Below are 21,676 nucleotides of genomic sequence, written 5' to 3'. Positions count from 1 at the left end.
CATGCCTTTTCCGGTGGCTAGCCCTCCTCGAGCGCAGCGACCAAGTACAGAAAACATGCGAGGCTCGCTGTTTTCCATCGGGCTCGTGGACTTCTTTTTCTCTAATTTACAAGCGCAATCTTGCTTGGCAGAAGTCGAGCACTTTACATAGTTAATTTCACTTTTTCGGGTTATGTACATAAATGCACTTTTGCCCGATAGGTGAAAAGTCGGGTTAGGAGTTTACAACGCGATCAGCTCTAACATGAGCAAACGCGAGACCCGTTGCATTGTAAATGCTTGTTTTATTTGGTCCAACAAGGTCAAACCAGGATTAAGGTTGCTTTTCTTTCCGTTATGAGGTGACAGCCTGACAGCTTGAACTAGATTGTTCCTACTGGAGCAGGACCGAAAATGATTTCAGATTGAACCCTGTCTGAATTGGCACAATGAGCTAAATATAATACGCTGGAATGTGCCAAACGTCAACATAAACAGTTTTTTTGTATTTGAGGATTTAGGGCCTGATTTAGAACTCAGTGGACGTGTTACTCTGTGACAACGGTGACAGATATCCCTTCTGCCAAAATCGAAATCCCATTGGAAATATTTGGATTTCGATTTTGGCCGACGGGATATCCGTCACCATTGTGATGGAGTAACCTCTTGTCTGAGTTCTAAATCACGCCCTTACTCTTTATTTGATTTGCACCAATAATAATTTGTATTTCATATAGTGTTACCATAAGTCTGACGTTTCTTAGAGGTGTAACCCAATTAAAACGTACTGAGTTTTGTATTTTAGACGGACGGAATTCTGAGCTGGCCTTGCCATGATTGAACTCACCACCTTTAGATAGGTGAATGTTCATCAAATTCTCAATTAACTAAACCATCCTGCTGTCATACCTAAATATTATTGGGAGCCACATCCCGAGTGTAAAAGCGTTTGTAGAACAAATAGCAGCCACTGGCATAAAACGTAGGACATAATGGATCCCTTACAAAGATTAGACAATCTGCATCAAGGAGGGTAGCCAAGAGTGTTTATATATTTAAAATAATTTGCACAGTATTGAGCTTGATGCATTCTCCGTTATTATCAGGAAAAACTGAACTGGAAATCTAAACTAAATTGGTTATATTCTATGAGAAAACGACACCCCAGTAAAATAGACTTGGCAATGGCTTAGGTAGCTGCATAGTACGGGGAAGTTGGCCAAACCTGGAACATGTAATCAGAGAACTCTTGACAGGTGTTTAGATCAGTGTTGTTGGTGTGTGTGGAAATACAGAACATGCAAGGAGAGTGAGGTAAGAAAAACTGTTGTCTGGGCAAGTTACCCAAATCGTCCTTGCTGGAGACACCTGCTGACTGGTTACAAAAGGTTTCTACTGGATCCTATAGCTGGCATACTATTTAAAAATTATTTCGCCATCTAGAATCGATTAGAAGCCATTTCTAACTAGTAAACTCAATTACAAATAACGTCTGGTCTATGAAGAATGAAGTTCTCTCTAGCCGCACGTTCTGCGTGGCTCCACAATCTTCCCCTTTTTGCCACACAAAGACATTTGAAGCCTACACTTCTTTGCTCTCAACTGTTCTGTTATTTAAATTCACAGTCATGTACACCCTTTCCCATCTGAAGTCATTGCCTTTATTTTAGCTTTGTTAAAAGAAATAGTGAAAGAGTATCCGGAATCAAGGTAAGCATGGCTATTTTCAAGAAATAAGCTGGTACAAACATCTTTCCCTCATTTCTGACTTTAACATTGAGTTTTCATGGCTGCACAGGACTTGTGCGATTCATCCTGAAGCTAGTTTCTTTGTAATTTTGATGAAAGTGCATTCCCATTTCTTCGGTATATCATTATATGGAGTTTGGGTCTTTCCAATAAGGACTTCCCGTCTACAGAGGAGCCTTGTTCACTATGCTCCCCTATAAGTCATAGTTATGTCTTTGAAAACGATGCAAGGCCTCTTCAGAAGTGCACGTTCCAATGTACTTGTGACATGACAGGTTCATAAAGTTTATTTTAACTGCAACTGTATTACACTATAAAGGATTCCTTCTGCTTTCTACTATGGTAATTTATCAGTTGGAGAGAGAGAGAGAGAGGGGAGAGAGAGAGAGAGAGAGAGAGAGCTGAAGGAAGACGAGTTTGAAGACTGTTAGGGAGAGTAGGGAGAAGGAGCAGGGGGGTCTGTTTGGTGAATCAGTGTTCTGTATTTAGGAGTGAGCCACCATGGGCATAGGGGCAGCATGTAATTGTCCTACTACATATGGAGAAGGAATGGATTTCTTCTTCTCATGGATATGTGACCTGTTTCGGCATTCTAGCTGCTATATGTTATGCCTGCTTAGATAGAAGGAGAGAGACAAGTACGATGAGCAAGGACAGACATACTGTACTGGGCATCGGGTAGTTTCCTGGGAGGCTGGAAGGTTGGGAGCTGCTTTTGTTACTTTGGTGCCCGTTTTGTAGCAGTACAGCAGTTTTAAAAGCACTGCAGAGTTCTTTGTATAACCAACAGTTTTCAGGCAACAATGAAAGTGCCAAGATAACTATGGTGATTAATGTACCTTCCAGAGAGATTGGAGTTTTGTCTCGTGGCAATTTTGGCTCATCTATGGTAGCACAGAGGGTTAATATGTCTGCTGCAAAGCATGTGTACTGTGCTATTTTATGTGCAATGGTCAGTGGGCTACTGCTTTTGTCACAGAGGTCCTTTTGTTACTGTGCCCTTCATAACTTACAATCATAATCTAGCACAGTTCACTGCCATCAAAGAGAGCAAACTGCATGGTACAGGCTAGAAAGTTATGTCTTGTCCCAGTCTTTGATTATCATAACTTTGCTAAAAAGTTTTATTTGGGTAGAAACATTTTTTATTAGCAAAGTGTTACATTCTGAATCTTGAGTTTATGCTTCTCCAGACCAAGCACTCTCAAAAAATGCCTACCAGTATGGATGACAAGTGGATCCGATCCCTTGTAGTCCTCTTGCCTTCTGTAACATTTTCTATACAACGATTTATACATGTATGATGTACTGTTTCTATGTGTTTGTGATGTAAAGTGCTCCAACACCCTACGCTGGCAAGAGAGGTGCTATAAAACAAATTGAATGCATCTGAGAGAGGGGCGATGGAGAGATGAGAGGCACAATTAGAGGGTGATGGTGAGGGAATCACTGAAGAGCCCCAATAAAGATTGCTGTACCCTGATGAATTGTAAGGTCATCATTTACTATGCTTTAACAACTTATACAATTGCATATATAATAAAAAATGTGATTCCCCCAAACCCATTGAAGTGGTCAGACTCTCTCACTATGCGTCTTTTGGGGCTGGTCCGACAAAATGTGCCAATGCTACTTTGGGTTCTCAGTCCGACCCTGACAAAGTGTGTGTCTAGCATTAATCTGCAGCACCAAAACTCACTTCAAATTCGGGAAGGGATGGCCACCTGACTAACAGATGTTAGTTCCTGGACATAGAGGTCGAACTGGTAGTCCCAGGCCGACCACAGTAGGTACCTGGGCACCGTTCACAGTCCCTCCATGGCCTTCTTCTACCCTGACTAACTGGCTGTCCGAATCAGGACTCCATTTAGCTGTGGTCGCAATGACTGCTGTATGAGGTAGTAATGTCGTTGTGTGCTCATGTACGTGTTTCAGTGTCTTTAGACATTACTTTAAAAATCTAATTCCATTTTCACTTATGCTTTAGGTCAAATCCATCATTTACCACACATTTCAAAAAAATTCCCATAGGGTTAGAAATAAAGTCCCCTGTTAAGCCAAGTATACTTTTTTATATTTTTTTCCCGGTAAATGTGCTTATCTTCTTTTCAGACATTTTCTCAGGCGACAAAGTGCAATCTCCAGTATAGCTGAGTATATAAATGCCATTTAGTTTCCACCTTTATTAATGTTCTGATTTGCCCCAAAATTTGCTGATCATTTCCCTGCCCAATGTCAATGGGCAAGGCCCTTAAAATGTCGTTCACGTGAAGTAATCTCATTATGTTTGACCAAATGTTACAATTCCAGTGTATTCAACATCATTTGCATTATCATTGCACCTCAGTCTTCTTGAAAATCCACCATTTATCAACAATTTTCCCAAATACCCTTTGAAGTAATGCTGATAATGAAAAGTGACAGTAAAATAGACGCACTTTAAAATGTTAAGTTGTTGTTCTATTTTCTACCATATTTCCAATAGGAAATTCATTCACCACCCTCTTTTAGTTTGCAGTAATTACTGGAGATCATGCCCTCCAAAGAGTACACTCCTGTCTATAAGCCTGATTACGCACACAACTGAGTAAAAGAATTCCCAAACATTCACCTGATGAACACAGGCAAAACACATTCTAGGGAACATTGATGGCGAGACACTTAATCGATTTAATACGATTAAATGTATGTATGCTGAATTACTAGCATTTGAAAACGTGCTATTGCAATTTAAGCTAGGACAAATAACATTATGTTAGTTTAGAAGTACTATTGATATGTGTTATTGATATATGTGTTTTTCAAACTACTTCATTCTGATGAGTGATTTATTTGACTCATTTCCAAATAAACCCGAACGACTGAAATTTCATGGTTGGAACTGGGAAGTAAGTCACTGACCTTTTAGTGTCAGTCCGCTTGTACTGTTTCCATTCATACGTATAACATTTGACTTTATCACCGTTGTGATATGCACATTTGATTGGAATTTTTCTTCTGCAGTTACTCCCCAGCTCTGTAGCTTGGACAATGGAGGATGTGAGCAATTCTGCAAGCCCGTTGAAAGGAGTGTTAAATGTTCATGTGCCACTGGATACATCCTAGGTGAAGACCAGAAGTCGTGCGTGCCAACTGGTAAGCCAAAACAGGCACCTTGCATTTTGATTTTTTTTCTAAATAGACTAGTTCCGGTATGTATTAAGTCTTATCAATGTACACAAGGCGAGTTCTACTACAAGACAACTGTACGCTGGTATCAAAGTTCCAACAGAAGTGGGCAGTGGACTACCACTGCACTCATTAAACATGATCACACGTACTTGGTATTATAAGACCTATCACTAAGTAACTGGGATAAATGCATGCATGTTTTTCAGGTGAGCACATGACTAACTCAAAAATAACCACTGGATTAACCACTAACCTTGAGATTCGAAGTAGGATGCTTCTCACTGTAAAGCGATTCAATGCCTCGTCAGGGAAAGTAAGAGTCACATAAATGCAATTCCAATTACAATTAAACATGGTCTCTTTGCTAGAGAAAGGTGCAGCAAAATGTCACTGTGCATAGGGTGAAAAGAATTGTTACACCAACCTTGGCTCCGCCGCATATTAGAAGGTATATTTGCTATCAGACACGTGCATTAAAGTCTACCACTCAATATTCGCATGGCTCTTATTTCTTCTGTACTAGCCTGAACCCCCAGAATATAATAACTCGAGATAACATTATTATTGCTGAATGTAGCTTGTGCCGGGGCTCAAAGGTGTTTCTCAGAAACCCACAGCCTGCTCTGAAGATCGGGGTGCTGAATACCAAGGCTACTTAGTCTTGATTCCATCTGATGACTCTTTGATCCACCACCAGACACTACCTCCCCCTTTATCTCAGTAATACACTTTTTTTTTTATCCCTGCTCTTCCCTTTGCCACTGTTTTTACGTCTTTCTCTTCCTTCTTCTCTCTCCCTTTTGTTTTTTCTCAATAGAAAAAAGAAAAGTAAGTGCCTGGCCCCATAAATTAGTGTTTGCTGGCCCCACCTGCAACCACCGGTTCAAATTAAGCACTTGGATGGATATGCAATCAGCAGTGACAGAACCTTTTTACTTATCCAATTAGGGATGGTCTCGGCGATCTCCATTCCCTGACCCCATCAAGTTAGCATCTGGATAGGGCCAACCCATGATAGCCAGTACATGTAATAATTAGAATAATGTCTGAAGGGGACGTTAATTGGAAATAAAGAAATGTTTGTTAACATGCAACATCTTGAAAAGATGGCAGCAACACAAGTAATTAGGCTCAACATAAACATTCAGTTTATGAGCATTTCACAGAGACTGAGGAGTAGTGCTTTTTACAGGCGAAGGAAACATACACCAATGTGAGATACATTTTGAGGCCTCACACAGTCTAGACAACAATCTAGCAATTTTATTATCATTTTTATTTTTACTGCTTTTCAAAGATGGTGTTCTCTTAACAGTAGACATCATGGAAGTGGTAACAAAGGAGCGACTTCCTTTGCAGGCACAGTTTGTCATGGTTCTCCACTGAATTATTCTCCGATGTTCACAGTTGTGACACAATTTATTCGTATTGTACTCAGTTTGGCCACCTTGAAGCAGTTATTCTGCACCACAAGGACACCCATATCTCTATTTTTGTGCTCTGGACATCTCATATTAGTTTCTAGACACGCTTGGAACTTCTTACCAGACTCCTGCAGGTGCTCTCCCCCTGAAACAGAAAATATATTTTTTCGAAAAAGCTGCCACAACTGGCAGTCTGGTAAATTAACGCTGTTTGTGTACAAATATATGATATGGACCAGTTGCCCTACTTTTAACTATGGGATGCAAGCCTAAATGAGTGCATTTTTTCCACTGGCGCCCAGCAGAGAAACATCTATAAAAGGTAACACACTCAAAAGCCCAGGTTTCTGCAGCTGCCCGAAAAAGTCTGGCTTTGAAAGCGTGACTTGGATGCAAAAACTGATTTCTTTATTTATTTTAGGAAAATTCTACAAAAGTTCGAATATGCTACGAAATCAACAGTAACAGAGTTTATGTCCCTGAAGTCCAGGTTTCTGCAGCTGCCCGAAAAAGTCTGGCTTTGAAAGCGTGACTTGGATGCAAAAGCTGATTTCTTAATTTATTTTAGGGAAATTCTACAAAAGTTCGAATATGCTACGAAATCAACAGTAACAGAGTTTATGTACCTGCAGTATTTGTCCTTGTTTTAAAGTTTTGAATATTGTCTGTCTGTCTTTAGCCACGGTGTTTAGCAAAAGCCTATGCTTATTCCCCTGTCTGGCCTTACCTGTTTCAAATAACATTGTCTCTTCTCGCACACAATCTCGCATGGAGCTGAGGTTCCCAATTGGCTGGCAAGTCACACAAAGGAAAGAATGAGAACTTCCTCAAGTCATGCCCAGTTCAAATTTTCATATGAATGCCAACCAAGGAAACTGGGACCCATTATCTAGGGAGTCGTTCATTAGACAGGTGACATGGTATGGAGAGTGGGTGACGCATGTTGGACTTATATTTCCTTTGATACTTGGCAGAAGTAATTAGAGTTTTGAAGATGGGTTTTGAGAGAGGATGCAATGTATATTTGTGACAGACTTGTGGCCCTCCATGTATCCTTACACCGTGACTAACAAATTCGATAATTTAATAAATTCGTAGGCACAAATTGATGTAAAAAGACTTAGAGTAAAAACACTTGGGCCTTGCTTATGAGATCTGTGGTAATAAGAAAAACCGCCAATCCTACACTTTCAATAAATATAGATTCCAAGGGAGTTGGTAAATAATGTGTGCGAATGACGCAGATTATGACTTTTCCCCTTGCTCCGTAGAATTCAGTATACACCACGTGGAATAAAAAAACAACCTTATGGCATCGCACATGCTAAACATCGAACATGTATTATTTCCAAGTAATAGGAAATACTGTACCCTCAAATGGCACAAGTAAAACATCTGTAAATTCCCGTTTTGGGGCATTGGAAGCCAGGAGAAAGAGGAAAAAAAAACCTAGAGAGCAGAAATGAACAGAACAGAGAAGCATCTCAGCAGACCAACACATACAAATATGTCGCTCCTGGGTGGGAGTGTGCAGACAGTCAACTTGTGTGGTCAAAGTACCTTAAACTAGTCAAACAGAATTCATGGTGTTCTGTTATGTTTGGAGCTGTACCATCAGCAGGGGTCTCGCCGTAGCTCAACCCACGTTTCCCCCTTTTACAATGTATGGACCTGGTAGGCTCCTGACGTAATGAGCAGAGGAAATAAAAGTGTGTGTGGGGTTCGCGCCACACAGCAATATATCACCAGTGCTCAGTGTCCGTGTGATCTTTTCCAGTGGGTTCCATTCCTAGCCGATTCCCAGGGAACCCAACAGTCAACCTCTAACATCAGTCAGTCCTCTCAAGCAGAAACCTGCCTAAAGCTTTGATCTGGAAGTTCTGGATAAGGAAGTAGTAAGACACCATGACCGTTTGAAGGGCCATCTCATGCTGATGACCCTACTGAAAAACAGAATATGGTAGTAAAAATGGAATAACTTACAAAATAAATGACATATCCACATGATGTTGAGGATCTCAAAATGAGTTTCAATGACTAGTCCACTTGGTGGTGTCCGTTGCAAATAATCATAGAACATTTTCTGGAAGGGGAATGGCAGTGTAGATCTGTATCTTGCGCTTCCAGTTATTCCTTAACGATGCAAGAATGTTTTATACAGTGCTTATATCGAGTTTGTATGTCCTCAGTGTGAGCACTGTGGTGTATTATATGGTAAGGGTGTGATACCTTTTTGAGTGATACACTCGTAAAGCTGTTGGGTCCAGTTAGGCTCATTTGTAAAACCTGTAGCTCAACCTGGGTAAACAAAGAAACTAGTTTAAATAATTTAGAAACACCAAACAACAAAATATGGAAGTCGCACAACATAAAAGAAATCCCACACCAATTTATAAAAACAGAGTATATTTTTATGCACTTTTAGACATCAAGATGAGCAACATCCACCAGAGGGTTCCAGAGACATAATAATTTAAGAAAATTAAAATCTTGACTTTTTATTCCAAAGCAAAGACAAGCAATGGTAACTGTAAAGTTTACAAACTTGAAAAGTATGAAAGAGTTGTATTTGACTACTCCAGCCCGAGTGAGTGACACTCCCGGGTTGAGCAGATCAGGGTACAACTTCAAGCCATCCAGAGTTGTTCACTTGGGGTGCCGAGCGGTGGTCAGCAGCAGTTTGAAAAAAGCGGCAACTGACTTGCCAAAATGGGCATCTTCTGTATTGATGTCCTTGGCGCTGGTTCTAATGGGGTCAGCTGACTTACCCTTGGAGTCACTTCTTTGGTCTGGGCTCAAGAGTGACTTTTCCATGAGCCAGGAGCCACAGATACCATCCTCTCTTTCCTAGCCTAAGGTACAGCAGGTGCAGTCCTGCAGACACTGCAGCCTCTCTTGCCAGGTCTAGTGATCAGCAGGGCATTCCTTCTTTTGTAATTTTCCAGTTCTGGCATGATTTGATATTCAGGGTGACAGGGGTGCCATACGTATGCCCAGAAAGAGCCATGGGAGATGATGTTGTCTCTAGCCAGGACCCCTCCGCCCTGTGACAACTTCCAACTATGTGTGGCATCCAGCATTTCCAGGGTGCCCGACTGCGTCCACTCTTAATACGTCTGATCCCTTGTTTGGATGTTAGAAGGTTGGCAGCCTACCTGAAAGGTGCGGCTACTTGGGGGATACATGCCATCAGGAAAACCGGTTTGGGCACTGGTCTCCCCTCTGTTCCCACTGCCAGCATGTCTCCCTGACAAAAGGGCAACATTTCAGGAGAGTGATGGTCATTTACCCATCAAAGACAGCTTTGCCTTTGAAGCTCACCTTTTGGGCCAACACTCTGAGTGGCTTCATGCTAGAGGGAGGTAACACCTCTCCTTGTAGCAGGCTTCCATTGTTCCAGGGTCTGGGAGTCGTTCACACTATTATTCAGGTGGGCAGAAGGCTTCCTGGTGGCCAGTAACTGTGTGAGGTAACTAGACAAACTAGGCAACAGAGTGGCAACTTTCTAAAAGTTGCCTTTCTTTTTAAGTGACATTAAATTCGATTCAGTCATCAAGTCGAGTTTAATGCCATGATTAATTTGATACCTTGAAGTGCCCATTTGCACACTCCCATTCAGAAGCTGAGTGGTCAGCCGATAACTCTGTGTTAGCCAATGTGGCTACTACCTTTACCTTTAGAAGTTTTACTGTCAGGACATATTTCCTTCTTCAGCTCCCTGACTCAGTGCTCTATAGACCTTTTTTAGGGGAGACCTACATAGTCTGTTAAGAGAATTGGGGATTTGCCATTGATTCAAATGGCAAAGTTGAAATAGCAGTTTAAAATTACTCTTCCAGGCTTCTGTGTCAAGCTGGGAGCCATTTCGTACTTAGTCAGACACAGGATAGCACAACCAGTGATGCTGCCCTGGGGAAAACTGTCTTACGTACCCCTTGGTACCATATACTAGGGACTTATAAGTTAGTTACCTTATGCCAATTAGGCATAGCAAATTCAGCATACATTTTGTAAGGGGTTACAACACTGGCACTGAGATCTTGTTAGCAGGCCTTAGTGCACTCTCAGAGGTGAAAAATCACCAGGATCAGTTTAAAACTTTGGGAGTGATCATACAAAAAGCATCATTTCCTCACACTCAGGATCTCAGGTTGACTTGTATTTAGGGGTTTCAGTCTTAATCTGTCAAATATACAGTTGCTATACCCTTTGAGGTTGTGGCTGGGAGGCTTAGTTTTCATCCTCATGCTGCATAGCAGGTTGTAACAGAACATGAATCTAGCATAGCATGATGTAGTGGTCTAGTGGTGCTGCAATCATGATGATATGCTGCGGAGTAAATGTGTGAGCTGCTACAATAAAACTCAGAGTATTTCAGCTGTAAATGTCTTTTTATGCATGTCCAAAACTGGGGTGATTTTTTTCAGCTCAAATAGTACATTTTCCCAACTATTCCTACACTTTAGGCAGTTTAGAACCTACATCTGAATGGAAGTGTTTTTAGGTGGCATTTTTCACTAATATCCAATGACCTTTCATACTTGTAATTGGGTTTTATTTACCATATGTGTTATTTTTCATTTGCAGGTAATATGGCATTGAATTCATAGGGGATGCAATAATTAACACACATGGACAACAGATATGTGATATTTAATGCACACAGTAAACACTGCATGCATTTTTTTAACATACAGGTCTGTAAATTCGTGCACTATTTATTTGGGTGTGCCAAAACTACATGATATTTTAATGTCGAGGTTTCATTATTTTTATTCTGAGGTGTCATAGATTTGAAGTGACTGTTATCCGTGCCAATAATTTGGAATCCTTTCAGATGCACTTTCTTAAACCACCAGGACAAGATTTTGTTATTTAGAATTGCTGTTCTTGGCCCCAGGCTGCAATGAAGGTGACCTTTGTTGTAGTAAAAAAAAAGTGAAGTGAACAACCAATGGATGAATTTCCGAAGTTTTAGTAAAGAATAAGTTGAAGGATAAGACACTTCTGCCCTCATTATGACATTAGCTGTCTTTTTGGAAGACTGTCGTGCTGGCGGCCACAAAAAGACTACCAGTGTCGGCGGTCTCACAACGAGTCAGAGACCGAAGACTGCCAGATTGCAGCCACAGTCCAGCGATTTGCTGCCTCCTAATATGGCCTGCGGTGTTAGGACTGCCGCTGGCCCGGAGGAGCTCACTGCCGGCCGTGCGGTCCGACCGGACCGGTGGGACTGGCGGCGTTGAGGCGGTTTGGCTTCAGCCTCGTGATCAGGCAGTCTTTAGCACCGGGTCTGCGGCGGTTAAAACGCCACCGTGAGTGTGGCGGTTTTAAGACTGACACGCTCATAATGAGGCTCTGAATAATTCATTCTGTGAATATTATCACTGTCTAAAATCTGAGGTCCACATGCATCCAGCATTATTTGCTCATTAATAAATACAATCCTTTATTGGTTGTTTTTGGATGTCTAAGTCATTGGGTACTTGCTTTCTAGTGATCTTGCTTCCTTGGCTGTTTCATTGGACTTCTTACTACAAGAATTTGATTCTTTAATTTGTGGGCTGCTAATTGGACACAGTTCTGATCTCATATTTGGTGTACTTAATGCATGCAGTGTGGCATCACTATGATGGGAAGTCAACTAGTGTGGTTGTATTGTGATTTATGTCACCAATAAAGCGGTGAGGTGGGTTTTAGCCTTTAATGTGTCACACACAAAATCAGTTTAGTCCTGAATGATAAATAAGGGCTCAGTACTTTTGAAATAAATGCACATCACAAACTACCTCTCAGATAATCAGGGCATCAGATAATGATAATTTCGCTGCTCAGCTTCTGAGTCACGAGTTAGCAGCTGAAGTGAGGCTTGGCAGGTGCCACTGCCATCCCCTCTCTCATTCCAGCATTCAAGGCTTAGCTTCTCTAGTGATATATCAGGTTGCAGCAGTCTCATAGAATGAATAGAATGATACATTGATAATGAAATGGTTGGTCCAATTCAGCAGGGCTGCGTCCCTTCCAGGGACACTACCAATCATTATAATTTCATAAGTGCTGTCTTTGAAATTGCTGAAAAATCCAGCACACCTGTCATCTTGGTAGCTTAGAATGTATTTGACAAGATCTCATGGGCATTTCTTTGGGTTACCCTAACATTTGGCATTTGGCCTACATTTTATAAAGTGTTCAGGCACTCTGCTCTGGGTTATTGGCTCAGACTGAGCCACTTTCATCCAAATCCCCCATATCGGGAGGGACTGAACAGGGCTGCCCATTCGCGCCCTAATCTTCACTTTATTCTTAGAGCCATTTTCACTATAGCTATAGTCTATGGATAATATTACCCTATTGACTTATAATGCAGCTGCCTATAGGATTAGTGAGTATGTTGATGATATTGCAAATGTAACTTCCTATCCACATTTTGCTGTAAAGTCTATTGAAGAAGAAGCTCAATAATGTAAAACAGTCTTTGGGTCTTTTTTGAAACAAGTAAGAGACACATATTTTTAATCACCATAGTGATGACTCAGACAATCAATATGTTTGCGCAGCTGCATATTTAGAAGTTAAAATATCTACCCAAGTTGAAAACATATTCAAGCTTTAGTATGATTTTTTTTTCTTCCTTTATTGCCCAGCTACAGAAGAGGAAGTGTCTGCAGCTATGTTCTATGGGTTTATGTAATGATATAATAATGGTAATATTACTGCAACTTCCATATCCATTTTGAGCACTGCCACTAATAATAGCTCCTCATTTTTTTCACAAAGTAGAATCCTCATGGAATCCATCTACCCCCACTACAAAAAAACACGTAGAGCTATTAAGCTACTTCAGTGCCACGAAAGTTACGTGGTTGTACCGCACCATTTTTAAAGTTTTAGAATTGGGGCCCACACAAGATTAATGATGCTAACATGATTTCATTATGTATGAAATTGTGGGTTGCAACATCAACTTAATCAATTGTTATGATCTGTTGATGGTTTGGGTAATCTTCATAAGAAACATATAAGAAACATACATTTTAATTAATTATGGTGTTGGGGCGCGTGCCTCAGTGGGCTAATACATCCATTCCAGACAGCGGGGTTTGGATTCATGGCCATTGGTTCGAATGCCAGCAGGTCTACTCAGTCTTTCACCTGTTCTACATCAATAAATTGAGTACCATTGAGATGAGTAACAATAAACACCTGTTATTCAGTGTGAAGAAGCCATTCGGGGTGAACGTGTGCTTTACAAGTACAGGTATTATATTACGGTATGTGAGACCTGCTTCCACTTCTTTCCCTCTCAACTCTTAAAAAGCATAAAACTACTAATTAAATACTGTATCTATGGAAAAGGACAAAACTATTCATAAACATAAACTGGTTTACTTGCGGTGTTGTGTTTTTTCAGTGAAAAAACAAACAAACTGCTACTACATTGTACAATTTTTTCAAAATACATTCAGACATTCGTCAGAATATTGCATAGAGAAATGATGTGTCAGAAATATTGTGTTGTAAACATTTTGTTTACAAATATAGTCACATGTGTAGATTTTCGATGGTTAACCGCAAAGGGGGAATATTTTGTAGGCGATATTTAGAATGCATGATTCATGTCAGACAATATTTTAGCAACAATGTTCTGGTACCACAGGAACAAATGCATCACATTCCTTTATAGATTTTTCTTTCCTCCTTTTTCAAGGTCTAACTTTTAGCAATACGTATTTCACTTTGTGTTTTCTACTACAACCTTGCATTCCTAAACAACATTTTCTTAATTTAGGGGAAACATGCTTTTAAAATTCCTATGTTTTTACCAACTTGTTTTGAACCTTTTACTTTCTTTATTTTCTTAACTGTTGTTAAACTGATTATATGGCAAAAACATGTTGTTTCTTAAAAAAATATAAACTATTTGTTTAAAAGGAATTTATTCTTTAGAATTAAAAATCTATTCATTAAAAATTAGAATGATGAGATGCAATCAACATACAATTGACAAAGTATATTTACAGCTGGAAGAAGAACCCTGATTTGCTATGTAGAGAATTAATTGATATTCGGTATACATTCAAGTCAAGTCAAGTGAAACTTTATTCAGACGGAATACTTGGCCACAAAAGCACATATATAAAGTTAAAAACAATCATCAGTTAAAAACTTTTCACAGAGATCTTTAAAAAAATAACTAATTTATATGCCTATAATTTTTATAAAACAGGGACTCTCGCTTCTCAATAGTAAATTCCAACATTACAATGCATAAACTTTTCTTATTGTAATAGCAACACTTATATAACTAAGAACTGCGGTACATATATGAACAGACGACATAGAATGCAAATAAATCAACTCATCTTTATGTGATGTAAAATATTTGTGCAACAAAATGGGTTGCAAAAATCTCAGCCTTGGAGAGGCATACAAAATGCAAAATAGGATAAAGTGCAAAGTTGATTGTTTAGTTAGCCTATCACAGGGGCATGGGGGTAGAGATGCGTGCCAGGTACCACAGTCAGGAAAGGCCACTATTTAATGGACTATATTGAGCCTTAACCTTGTTAGATAAAATCTGTGTTCTGGTTTCACTATTCATGCAAGTATGGCTCCTTATTAGATGTTGTGCAAATCTGCATATATCTCATAACTGTAGTCATAGCTAAAACCTCCACAAACCTCGATTCTTCTCTCATTGAGCCATATAGCTGTAATGACTTGATTTATCAATAGCAGGATTATTTCCAGGATTATCAAAAAGAGTTCTACAACCTAGATTATAAAAGGTATGTTTTTACAAAAAACATCAATGGAATTAAGTTCATATTATCCAATCTTAGACAGTTCTAGAAAAATGGGCTTAAGGGTACACAATATTATCAGCTAGAGAAGTAGGGGCTCAAGCTTTATAAGGTCTTCAATAAAACCCAACCCCAATTCCGTGTGATCAATGAAGCTCGCAGTTGCCCTAGGAATCGCCATCAGTCTACACAAAACAGTTTTCAGTGGGTTGGAGTATCCCCACAGATGTATACTCCCAAACTCCAGCTCCATAGGCTCCTATGGCTAGGCACTTGCTCTTATAAAGTTGGATCATCTCCTGCACTGGTTTTTCTGATACATCCATGGTGTGAGTAAAGAGAGTTCCTAGGAATCGCAATCTGTTGATTTAGTATTCTGTCTGGTGTGCAGGTTGGGGCAGGGTCATCACATACTATCTGATCTCACTCATGTTGGTGTTTTATGTCCGGCTATGTGAGCATAGGTGAAAGCTCTCTCAGCCCTGATGTTCCATTTATTGAGGCAACTGGTCCTCCCATTGTATTGTCTGTGAGAGGCGTATGCAAATCTGCTAGTATTGTGTCCTACTAGATTGCTACGTGGTATTTGCGGAGACCTAGTGTATCCTCCCTGCAGAGCGCTACGCTATCCGCTTGCGCCCATGCTGTCGTGGATTGGGACCAGTCCTCATAACATGGCGCCTCAGATTTCTTCCACCTTTGGGTAATTTATCATTTGGCTAGTATAATTCCTAGGTCTAGGAACCTGGAGGTGGCACGGTTATGTTTAGGTCTGTGGATAAGGCCCAATATACATGTTTCCCATGCGTTAGTGATTGAGCGGGCCATACCATGACGCAGTCGGTCCACCACTTCCTCTCAATAGTCCTGCAGAGCAGAGCAGGTCCATTCCATGTGTAAAATGTCAGCATCTAACAAGTGACACTGAGGACAACTCGCATCAGTTCTGTGAAAGAAGCCATTCATTTGCTGTGGTTTCAGGTAAGCCGGTGAATAATATAATATTGGATGAGGCGGAATCTAGCATTATGCTGTACTTTCAATGGGCTCTCCAGTATTTAAGACCATTGCTTATCCGTGTATGGCGCATCTTTAAGGGCCTCCCAATGTTCCCATAGTCATGTGAGCAGACAGGATCTGTGGTGTCTCAGAGATTCTGCTAGCCAGTGTACCACGTGTGTTCCTGCACCAAGCAGATGCAAGTATTGTAGTGTCAGGTGTGTTGGAGGTTGATGAGTTATGTCCCCTCAGGCCAGTCGCAGTGCACCATGGAGGGAGAGGTGTAAAAGGAAGCCGCCAGGGGGTATATCACTGTCTTCCTGAAATGCATCATGAGTAAGAAGAACGTGGCTATCATATAGGTCCCAAAGTGTATGAATCCCAGCTGCTTTCCAAGCAGTCAGTGCTGATGTTGACGTGATGTGTGTTCCTCCCGGTGTTCCCACCAGTGCCATCGTTGACACATAAGGGATCACTCCCTTAGAAAGGTATAGACTTCAGCAATAGCAGTGATACACCTTGTAATGGGGTATCTATACCTGCCTGTTACATCAGCCCCCACAATATGTCTATGTCTACCAAATCGAAGGCACAGGAAAGGTCCAAGAAAGCCATATGGAAAACACCTCTCATGGCCGTCACATATTTACCAAAAAAAAGGGTAAGGTTTTGTGCCTGCTCCACAGTTCCTAAACCTGATTGGAAACCATACAGTACTGGGCTAAAGAATTAAGTTTTCTCCACCCAGGACTCTAATTTCCCCAAACGTACCCAGCCCAATAGCTTCAATCTTGTGTCAATCAAGGAGACTGGGCGATAGCATATTGGCAAGTTCCGAGTGACTTTCTTATGGATAGGGAGAATTATTGCTTCCTTGAAAGATAGAATCAGACCACCTTTTACTGCTGCCCTTAAAACATTTATAACCAAAGGGGCCCAAAGGTCTACATTAGATTTGTACAAGTCATCTGGGACCCCATCTAGGCAGGGAGCTTTACCATTAGTGACAGTCTTTATGGAGCAAGAAACTGATGCTAAATCTACCAATTCAACCACCCATCCATCCTCGAACTCAAACCCACCTTCATTTCTGGTCGATCCTTCCTTATTCTCGGGATTAAAAACTATGGAATAATGGTCAACCCAGTCTTGTTCCGGGATGTGACATGTGATCTCACCAGACAAATCGTCTTTGAAACATGGGCGGTTGACTAAACCCCAAAATTGTTTAGAATCCTTAAGTTGAGCTGCCTTATGTAAATCCTTCCATGCTTTTACTCTGATTTCAAATTTCCTCTGTATACGGGCTTGTTTGTATTTGTGTGCTAGCCTGATATCTGCAGTGTTACATGGAGTACAATTGGTGGTTTATCTGGGTAACTGCAAAGCTGCTGTGCATTCATGAGAAAATCATGAATTACCCATTCTGACTTTAAAAATTGTTTTGTAATTAAGCCCACCAAATATTGATTTACATAGTCCATTACTATTATTCTAAATATTTATAGGGTCCTCTGAAACGGAAAGTCAACCCAACACCTCCTTACAATTTTTGACAACCGAGTTTTCACAAAGCTTCTTTCAATAAATAGAACTTCATTGCAAGTGAACCCCCCCATTTGGGTGTATAAACTATTGGTGCCATAGAATTTCAAGATGAACTAGGCACCCGGTAGAGGCACTACCTTAAAACAACAGGGTTATGGTTCCTAAACAGAAGTGGGAAAACCTCATAACCAAGGGCACACTGGACCAGATCTCTTGATAACAATATAAAATAAATCTTGGGTCCCCTTCCTGTGAAAGTGGGCAAATTTTGAAAAACTTCCTCCTGGATATCTAACACAAAAGGTAAATTTAACTATAAGTCAGAAGGTTTAATGCTTTACCATAGGTTGAGTGCATTCTCATCCTGAAGGTCAGCATATTCACATATATGCTGCCCGTTATGAGGGCATTTGGAAATGTTAAAATCACCAGCCCAAACAGCTGAACTAGAAGAATTCCCTCTTTCAACACACTCAGCTATTTTCTTACCCAAATTCAATAATGCACATTGGGTGTGAGGTAAAAAAATAAAAATAATTAATTAAAAAAAATAAACTGACTAGGAGAAGGGAGCTTTACATTTTGAAAACAAGGCCCTAATTCTATTAATGTAATCTCCACATGCCTAAAGGACATTTTCAAAAACATTAATAATCCCCCCTTGGCTCTACCCACAATACCAGGAGTCACTTTCAAACAGTAACATTTATAACCATTAATGGCTAGGATATCTAAAGACCAGGTTTCTTAACAACAACTCACATCATATTTGCCAATAAAAGTGAGCCAGTCCTCATTTTGCTATTTATTTTGAATCCCTGCATCATTCCAGGACAAAAAGGATACACCTTGTCTGGCCTAGTGGACTCTCACATATTGGGTAATCTCATCCTTCTCTTGCAAACCCAAGTCCCCCATCTATCCCATGACAAAGTCATTTGTTTGTCTCTAAATCAGACAACACAGATAACTGGTTCTCCATTCGGATCAAGGGGTCTGATTGCCTACTGGCCTGAGTGATGTTTGCATGCTTCATCCCACTATCCTGAACGGTGGATGAGTGTAAATACCTGTAAAAATAAAAACAAAACAACGTCAAATCATCAATGGGTCAGATTTGTATCATACCTGTATTAACTTTAAATAAAATGTTCCCTGCAGTCCTAGGCCTGCAGAAATTCACAATCACTGTATCACCAGAATAGCTTTTCTCAAGAAGGCCAATGCCACCCACTCTCATTATGTATAAAATCTCACTGGGAAAATCCCACTGTGAATTTACGAAATCCCACTGAGAATTTACTATACAGTTTAACCAGAATAATACCTTACTCTTAAGAGAGGCTGTTGATTCCAAGGAGCCTAGTGATAAAGGTGTAACATTGGCCAATATTATACCATAAGGGCATGAGGCTGGTGGGAGATCAATGACAGGCAGAGAATTTGAATGAGTAACCTTACTTTGCCTCTTTGGTTTCCTATGTGGTACATATGCTAAAAAGCTATTCCTTTGATGGGGAAGTTAGGATGGGTGCACTATTCCTGCTGACCTAATATGCTGCCTTATATTATTAGATACCCCCTTAGGACCTCTAGTACTTGTATCACCAAAATGTTGCACCTCTTGCGGTGCTTGCTGAGGAACCGTAACTGTAGGGGGACATAAATCTAATGAAACTAAAGTCCCAGGCCCAGATAGGGCTATTGATGTTTATACCGCCTCCTCCTGCCTTACCACAGGTTTCCCAAAAATTGGCAGATTAGATAGATGCATTGCTTTGGTTTCAATACTAGTTAAGCACTCATATACCTTAATGAAGCTTAGTGTCCATAATCTCACTTACACTAGAGTTCAATAGGTTCCCAAAACCACTGGTGATAGACAGAGATCGTGCATCCCACTCGATTCCAGCAGCTGCTTCCCTTTAATTGAATTTGGCTTCAGCACTCTTTTCCGCCACTTAGACGGTCTCTCAGTGTCTACTTCCGAGAGGTTGATGTCAGGGCCAAGGGGGATAATTATAATGTTGCAGTCTTCTTGCTGTTTAACAGCAAAAAAAAACAGTTCACTGTTATTGCACCTTCCATCTCCTAATGCCTCATTAGTAATTACAGGAAGCCTGACTGGTAGAGAGTGCATTACATTGTAAGCAATTTTCCTCCACAGAAACCCCCAGTGGCAATAAAGGGGATATAGGAGATACCAAAAGCACCTCTGCGGTTAATGACAGCCACCGCTCTGCAAGCTTAACTTCATTGGTAACCAAATCAACAGCCATTACCAAAAAGTTATCAATTTGTTGTGCAAGATTGATTTGCTTGTAGGGCTGACTCCCCTGCTTGGGTTATTTTTTGTTTGCCCATTACCAGAAGCCAGGATCCAATGGCCCAGAGAAGGGGCCCAGCCTCTTTTGGGCTATGACAGGCCTGTCTTGGCCCGGTCTTCGCCCAGGCGCGTCCCACATGCATCTACGCTGCAGGGAGCTCAGGCAATTGTTAAAGGACGCACCTCTGGACGCAAAGGAAAGCATTGGTGGCCTTTCCTCCCACAAATACTGACAGGAAATGCAGTCCGGTCCATGCCCGCTCCCACCACTGCAGCCCAAGATTTCTGCGCTTCAGGGAGCTCTCGCAATTCTTAACCCCTTGGGTGCCCCGGACGAGGTGGTCTTGTCAGGACGAGACCACCTCAGCTGGCTGTGGGCCCCCGGAGGGAGCGCTAGCGCTCCCCCAGATGGCAGCACACCCCCCCTCCCCTGGGCAGAGATGGAAGGGGAATCGCTTCCCCTTCCACCCCCGCCCCCTGTGACACCCCTGTGGCATCTGATGACATCAGTGCGCATTCACTCGCTGAGCTCATCAGAGGCCTTCCCCCCGGCGCTGGAAGCTCAGCTTCCAGCACCGATTGAAGGAGAAATGCAAAAGCATTTCTCCTCCGATCACGTGGAGGGGGCAGAGAGGCATGAAAGGAGAGGAAAGGCCATTCCTCTCCTTTCATGTCTTTCGGAGCATTTCTGCTGCATGATCGCGATGCAATCGTGCAGCAGAAATGCCACTAGACACCAGGGAATTTTTTTTATTTTTACATTTACTGATAAGGGGAGCGGGCCCTTGGGCAAGGGCTGCTCCCCAGGGTGGGCAATTTATTTCTAGGCTATTTCTGCCCCCCTGAGGGCATATCGACCTTGCGATCTGCCCCCGGGGGGGGCAGAAACCACTAGACACCAGGGATTTTTTTTATGTACTTGCGCATAAGGGAAGTGGCCCCTTGGGCAAGGGCCACTCCCCAGGGGGGCAAATGACTTTTAGGCAATTTCTGCCCCCTCTCCTAATATTATTAGGCCAATAAGGGCAGAAAACCACTAGACACCAGGGATAATGTTTTTTTTGTTTATTTTTATTTTTTTTATGTTTGGGGAGCGACCCCTTGGGCAAGGGTTGCTCCCGGGGGGGCAAATTATTATTAGGCCATTTCTGCCCCCCCGGGGCAGATCGGCCCTGCGATCTGTCCCCGGGGGGCAGAAACCACTAGACACCAGGGATTTTTTTTTTTGTACTTGCACATAAGGAGAGCACCCCTTTGGGCAAGGGCCACTCCCCAGAGGGGCAAATTACTTTTAGGCCATTTCTGCCCCCCTCGGGGCAGATCAGCCTAAAATTATTAGGCTGATCTGCCCCCAGGGGGTGCTGAAAACCAGGGATAATTTTTTGTTTTTGTTTTTATGTTTGGGGAGTGACGCCTTGGCAAGGGTCGCTCCCGGGGGAGGGGGAAATTATTATTAGGCCATTTCTGCCCCCCCCCGGGGAAGATCGGCCTATTTTTGTTAGGCCAATCTGCCCCCAAAGGAGGCAGAAACCTCTAGACACCAAGGATTGGTGTGTGTGTGTTTTGTTTTGGAGGGGCAGCCCCTTGGGCAAGGGTCACTCCCCATGGTGTCACGTTACTGTTGTCCATAACTGCCCCCCTTTGGGCAGATTGGCCTATTTTTGGAAGGCCCATCT

At 41.6% G+C, this 21,676-nt stretch overlaps 1 protein-coding gene across 1 annotated transcript in view; it reads left to right on the top strand.

Moving 5' to 3' along the window:
- The window catches only part of F10 (coagulation factor X), a 242,593-nt gene that overhangs the window by 88,902 nt on the left and 132,015 nt on the right, over window positions 1–21,676 (top strand). The window contains exon 5 of the mRNA XM_069204955.1: window positions 4,732–4,863. Within this exon, the coding sequence (XP_069061056.1) occupies window positions 4,732–4,863 (132 nt within the window). The remainder of the gene's footprint in view (window positions 1–4,731; window positions 4,864–21,676) is intronic.

Source organism: Pleurodeles waltl, chromosome 8 (assembly GCF_031143425.1).
Source record: "Pleurodeles waltl isolate 20211129_DDA chromosome 8, aPleWal1.hap1.20221129, whole genome shotgun sequence".
Classification (NCBI taxonomy): domain Eukaryota; kingdom Metazoa; phylum Chordata; class Amphibia; order Caudata; family Salamandridae; genus Pleurodeles; species Pleurodeles waltl.
Note: the sequence above shows the minus strand (reverse complement) of the source record. Positions and strands in the feature narration are given on the sequence as shown.